Below are 6,528 nucleotides of genomic sequence, written 5' to 3'. Positions count from 1 at the left end.
AGTGATTTTTGATAGCATCCCTGCTTCCTAGACTGAAAAGATGTTCTAGGCTTGACTTGTATGTTTCCTGGCCCAGACCTGGAATCAGTACTTCCTCCTGGAAACCCTAATTTCTTTGGTGGGAGTGACATTTGAAGATCACACTCTAGGCATTAAGTGTGCACATTGCTATTGAACTGATCATTGATTATGCCTTTTAAATGGACTTTGAAACAGTATACACACTGATAAATTACTATATTTTCAAGTCTTTTGTGACAGTTTTCTGTGTGGTTTATCTACCACACAAAATACGATTAAGCTTATTTGATTTTTGCTGGTGTTTTCAAATATAATTTTTATTGTATAATTATGTAAACTATTTAAATGATTTCAAGATAAAACTTACACAAAGTGTATTCAAAGAAGTCTAGCTTCCAGTTTCTACACACATTCCTTTCACCCTGTTCCTCCCATCTCCATATAAATAACGTTTTGTTTATTTAGGCTTCAGATGATCCTGCCATTGCTTTTGCAAATGTGCATGAAAAATTATTTATATATAATTCATATTCCTCCCTATTGTATACATGGCAGTAAGTTATACATTATTTTCTTCACTTTGCTTTTTCACTTCATGATATATCCTAGAGATCTCCCCATACTGGTATGCAGAGATATTTTTCATTCCTTTGTACAGTTGAATAGTACTTCACTGTGTAAATATACCTTAGTTTATTCAACTGGTGCCCTACTGTCAAGCATTCAATAGGATTTTGGTGTTTTGCTTTTACTGATAGTGCATACTTCCTTCTGTATTTTTGTCAGTGTAGCTTTAGGACAGATGCTAAAATTGGAATTAATAATCAGTGAGTACATGCATATGTAATTCTGCAAGATATTGCTACCTTTTCCTCTACAGATGTTGGACTGTTTTTCCATTCCCATCAGTCATATAGAAGATGATCTGTTTCCTCCATACATTTACCACCAGATTGTGCTGGCAAACTTTTTGATTTTTGCCATACCAATAGCTGAGAAATAGTTATCTCAGTGTAATCTTACCTTATTTTTTCTTTGTACTTATTTTTCTCTATTATAAATGAATTTGAATTTCTTTTTAGACTCAAGGGATATTTACATTTCTTTTTTGAACAATTTTCTTCTTTTCTTTGAGCTGTTTATTAATATCTCATGTCATTGGTCTTTTGTAGACAGTCTTTGCATAATAGGAAAATTAACGCTCTTTAATATAATTTGGAAAGAATATTTTCCTAGTTTGATATTTGTGTTTTAATTTGTCCATAGTGTTTTATGACTTTCATTATTTTCTAGATTTTTATGGAATCCAATTTATCAGTCTTTTCCTTATACTATTTTAGATCTTAGAAACATATTCTCCATTCCCAGCTTACAGAACATATATCCATGTTCTTTTATTATTTATGTGGTTTAATTTTTTACATTAAACTTTCTGATCCATTTGGAATTTGTACGGCATAAGAAGTTGTATGCAATTTTATCTTTTTCAATATGACTATACAGTTGTCTCAGTATTGCTTATAAATTTTTTTCATCTTTTTTCCTATTGGTATAAGATGCTGCTGTATGGAATATAAATGTAACAATATAATTGAATTGAATATACATGAATATAATATGAGCAATAGTCTATTTCTTAGTCTACTTTTTTATTTCTGAGTTTTCTATTTCTGATTCACAGTCTCTCTCTATGTATTCACCAACATTATATGCTTTAATTATCGCCACTTAAAAAATTGTCTATAAAGCTAGTCTTCCCTTGTTCATTGTCTTCATTGTTCAAGCTAACTTGCTTTTTTTCTCATCCAAATAAACTTTATAATCAACTATTTTAGCTCCACAAACAAAAGGTGGCAACATTTCAAAACTTTATATTTATATAAAATAATGTTAAAGAAGCCCTTATTATTTTCTATCTTATAAAATGTTTTAAACATGAATCAATGTTAAATTTGATCAAATATTTTTTCTGCATCTGGGTAATTTTCTTCTTAATCTATTGATGGAATGTGCCATAAAAATCAAGTTTCTCATTTGACCCACCTTATATTTCTGAAATAAATCACACTTAATCGTGGTGTGTTACTTATTAGTGTCTAACAATTTCTTTAGGATTTTTGTATCACTATTCACAAATAAGACATATTTGTAGCTTTCTTTATTGGTGAAATCCTTGTCAGCTTTTGGAATTAATATTATTGCTTCATAGAAAAAATTAGTTTTTCTTATTTTCTACAGTCAGGAAGAGTTTAAGTAGCATTGAGATTATTAGATTTTATGTTTTTTTTTTTTTTAGATTTTTCAAGTTTTAATAGAATTATCCTGTGAAACCATCTGAACTTGATACTCTTTTGTGGGGAAACTCATTAACTGCTTTCTCCATTATTTCTTTCATAGTGATTGGGCTAGTTCATCTTTCTGTCTCTATTGGAATCAATTGAAAATAGAATGTTACATATTTTGGGGGAGAGACAGAAAGAAGAAAAGAGTGTTGGGGATGGTTCTCACTTACCTAAATTGGCCTTCGCCCCTCTATTTTCCCTCCTTAGAGTCTTGTATGTGCCTAAGTTCCAGAATCTCCTGATGTAAGCATGGCCGAGCGTGAGGACCACTCTCTGCGGATCGTTCTGGTCGGGAAAACTGGAAGTGGGAAAAGTGCCACAGCAAACACCATCCTTGGAGAAAGAAAATTTGATTCTAAAATTGCTGCCCATGCTGTAACCAAGAACTGTCAAAAAGCATTCCGGGAATGGAACGGGAGAAAGCTTCTTGTTGTTGACACCCCAGGGCTCTTTGACACTAAGAAGAGCCTGCTCACCACCTGCAAGGAAATCAGCGGGTGCGTCCTCTCCTCCTGCCCAGGACCACACGCCATCGTCCTGGTAATGCAGCTGGGACGCTTCACGGAGGAAGAGCAGAGAACCGTTGCATTGATCAGGGCTGTCTTTGGGGAGCCAGCCTTGAAGCACATGATGTTCTTGTTCACTCGCAAAGAAGAGTTGGAGGACCAGAGCCTAAATAACTTTATAGAAAGTGCAGAAGGGAACCTAAGAAGCATCATCCAGGAATGCGGAAACCGCTTCTGTGCCTTTAGCAACAGCCCCAGAACGAGTGAGGATGAGAAGGAACGTCAAGTTCAAGAGCTGGTGGAACTGATAGATGAAATGGTGCGAAACAATGAAGGGGCTTACTTCTCTGACGACATATACAGGGACACAGAGAAAAAACTGAAACACCATGTAGAGAGTTTGAGGAATGAGTATGCTAAGCAGTTAAATGAGGGTGTTAAACAAATAGAAAAGGAATATGCTAACTCAGAGCAAGAAAAGATGGAAAAAATAAATTCACTAAGGATGAAATATGAAGAAAACTTGAGAAATATAAGGGAAGAGGCTGAGGAGAAGACATACGAAAATGTTGTTCAAAAGATTAGAAAGATACTTTTGAAAATATGGCAAAGGCTTTGGGAGTAATGTAAATTTTATTCTTTCTTCTTAATTACGACTTTTTTTAGTGTGGTGAATTACGTTTTCCAAAGATGGCTGAAACAATACCTCCCACCTCCCAGCTTTATTAAGGTATAATTGACAAATAAAAATTGGGTATGTTTAAGGTGTACTATGTGATCTTTTGATATACATATATACTGTGAAATAAATCAATGTTGTAATTAACATATTTAGTGCCTTACACTTACTTTTCTTCCGTGCAGTGAGAACATTTAAAATGTGCTTCATGGACTGGGTGCAGTGGCTCATGCCTGTAATCCCAAGATTTTGGGAGGCCAAGGTGAGAGGATTGCTTGAGTCTAGGAGTTTGAGATCAGCCTTAGGCAGCATAGCAAGACCTTGTCTCTACAAAAAAAATCAAAATAATAATCTGGGTGTAGTGGTGTGTGCCGGTAGCCTCAGGTATTTGGAAAGGCTGAGGCAGGAGAATAGCTTGACCCCAAAAAGTCGAGGCTGCGGTGGGCCATGAGGACGTGGCACAGCACTTCAGCCTGGGCGACATAGTGAGACTCCAACTCAAAAAAAAACCCAAAACAAAAAACTGCTCTCAGTAAATTTCAACAATGCATTAAAGTATATTAACTATAATCACCCTGCTGTGTGTTATCTCCAGAACTTATTCATCCTGCATAACTGGAACTTTGTACCCTTTGACAAACATCTTCCTCTTCCCACCACCCCCAGCTCCTGGCAACCAACATTCTTCACTTTGCTTCTATGGGTTTTACATTTAAAAATCCCACGTGTAAGTGAAATCATGCCGTGTTTGTCTTTCTGTGCCTGGCTTATTTCACTTAGCATTATGTCCTTCAGTTTTATCCATATTGTTGCACATGACAAGATTTCTTTCTTTTCCATGGTTGAATAATATTCCATTATTATTAATAGAATTTAATAATACACCACATTTTCTTTATCCATCCGTCTGTCCATTGACACGGGTTATTTCTACATCTTGTTTATTATGAATAATGCTGGAACGAATATGGCAATGCAGATATCTCTGCAAGATACAGATTTCATTTCATTTGGCTATTGTCTTAGTTCATTTGCGCTACTATAAATATACCATAAATGGAGTGGCTTATAAACAACAGAAATGTATTTCTCACAGTTCTGAAGCCTGGAAAGTTCAAGATCAAGGTGCCAAAATATTTGGGTCTGATATTTTTTCATAGATAGTTGTCTTCTTACTCTAACAACAAAGGGCAAAAAGAATGAAGGGTCTCTCTTGGGCCTCTTTTATAAGGGTATTAATCTCATTCATGAGGGCTCTGCCCCCCTGTCCTAGTGACCTCCCTAGGGTCCCACCTCCTAAACCCATCATTGTGAGGGTGAACATTTCAGTGTATGAATTTTGGGGAACATAATAATTCAGACCATAGCATTCTGTTTCTGACATTTCAAAATTCATGATCTTCTTACATGTAAAATGTATTCATTTCATCCCAATAGCTCCAAATTCTTAACTTGTTCAGGCATCAATTTTAAAGTCTAAGTCCAAGATTTATTTATTGATTGATTTTTCTCTGATTTTAAAAAATATTTATTTTTTAATTTTTTAATTTTAAAGATGTGGGGCGCAATTCAGGGTTAGGTATACAACTGTTCATTATGCAGACACCCTTATCGATGAAATGTGCCCCCATTCTCCTGGCAGATTCCCACTAAGCCAATCCCATCTCTCCCCTCACCCCGGCAGCTTCCTTCTACTGCCAGTACTTTTCTTATACTATTACAATAATTGTTCAAGTTTCGCTTATGGAGTGACAACATGTGATAGTTCTTTGTTTCTGCAATAGATCACTTAGTATTATAGACTCTAAGTCCAACCAAGTTGTGGTGAAGTTCATAATTTTGACCATTTTTATGGCTGTGTAATATTCTGCCATGTATATGTACCACATTTAAAAAATCCAGTCCTCTTTTGACAGGCAGCATGGTTGGTTCCATGATTTTACTATTGTGAATAATGCTGCAACTAACATATGTGTGCAGATATCTTTTCCATAGAATGATTTGAGTTCTTCTGGGTATATTCCTACTAGGGGGATTTGCAGGGTCATATGGAAGACCAATTTTTAGATCTTTTAGGAATCGCCAAACTTTTTTCAACAGAGGTTGTATTAGTTTACACTTCCACCAACAGTGTAGAGGTGTACCCTTTTCTCTGCATCCTCTCTAGCATCTGTTGTTTTTTGAGTTATTGATGATGGACATCCTGACTGGAGTGAGGTGGTATCTCAGTGTACTTTTAGCATGTATTTCTTTGATGACTAGTGAGGCGGAGCATTTTTTCATGTATCTGTTGGCTGCTCATATGTTTTCTTTTCAGAAGTGCTTTTTATATCTGTTGCCCACTTTGTAATGGGGCTGCTTGTTTTTTTCTTTTCTGCACATTTGAGTTCCTTGTAGATCCTAGATGTTAGGCCTTTGTCAGATACACAGTTGGCAAATATTTTTTCTCAGTCTGTGGGCTGTCTCCCTGCTCTCTTGGTGGTTTCTTTTGCTTTGCAGAAGATTGTCAAGTTTGATGAGGTCCCACTTGTCTATTTTATCTCTTATGGCATGGGCACCTGGGGTTTTGATCAGGAATTGGTTGCCAGTTCCAACTTCCATAAGATTGTCTCCTGCATTTTCTAAGGTTCTTATAGTTTGAGGTTTTACGTTTAGGTCTTTGATCCATTTAGAGTTGATTTTTGTGTATGGTGATAGGTAGGGGTCTTGTTATAATCTTCTGCATGTGGTCAGCCAGTTTTCCCAGCACCATTTACTGAATAGACCCTCTCCACAGTTGTTGGTGGTGCAGGATTTATTGAAGATGAGTTGGTTGAGAAATTGATGTTTTGCTTCTGGAATCTCTATCCTGTTCCATTGGTTTATACGCCTATCCTTGTACCAGTATTAGGCTGTCTTGATTATTGTAACTTTATAATAAAGTTTAAAGTCTGGGAATGTGATACCTCCCGATTTTTTTCCCCTGAGGATTGTTTTGGCT

At 35.9% G+C, this 6,528-nt stretch overlaps 1 protein-coding gene across 1 annotated transcript; it reads left to right on the top strand.

The window, feature by feature from the left end:
- The first annotated feature begins 2,577 nt into the window (after positions 1–2,577).
- Positions 2,578–3,494, top strand: GIMAP7 (GTPase, IMAP family member 7). Its single transcript, XM_008049371.2, has one exon. It carries the CDS (start codon positions 2,613–2,615, stop codon positions 3,492–3,494), a length of 882 nt encoding a protein of 293 aa, XP_008047562.1. The 5' UTR covers positions 2,578–2,612.
- Positions 3,495–6,528: the final 3,034 nt, after the last annotated feature.

Source organism: Carlito syrichta, unplaced genomic scaffold (genome assembly GCF_000164805.1).
Source record: "Carlito syrichta isolate Samal-C Ts95f unplaced genomic scaffold, Tarsius_syrichta-2.0.1 Scaffold133937, whole genome shotgun sequence".
NCBI classification, from domain to species: domain Eukaryota; kingdom Metazoa; phylum Chordata; class Mammalia; order Primates; family Tarsiidae; genus Carlito; species Carlito syrichta.
This window is presented reverse-complemented; position numbering and strand designations above follow the sequence as displayed.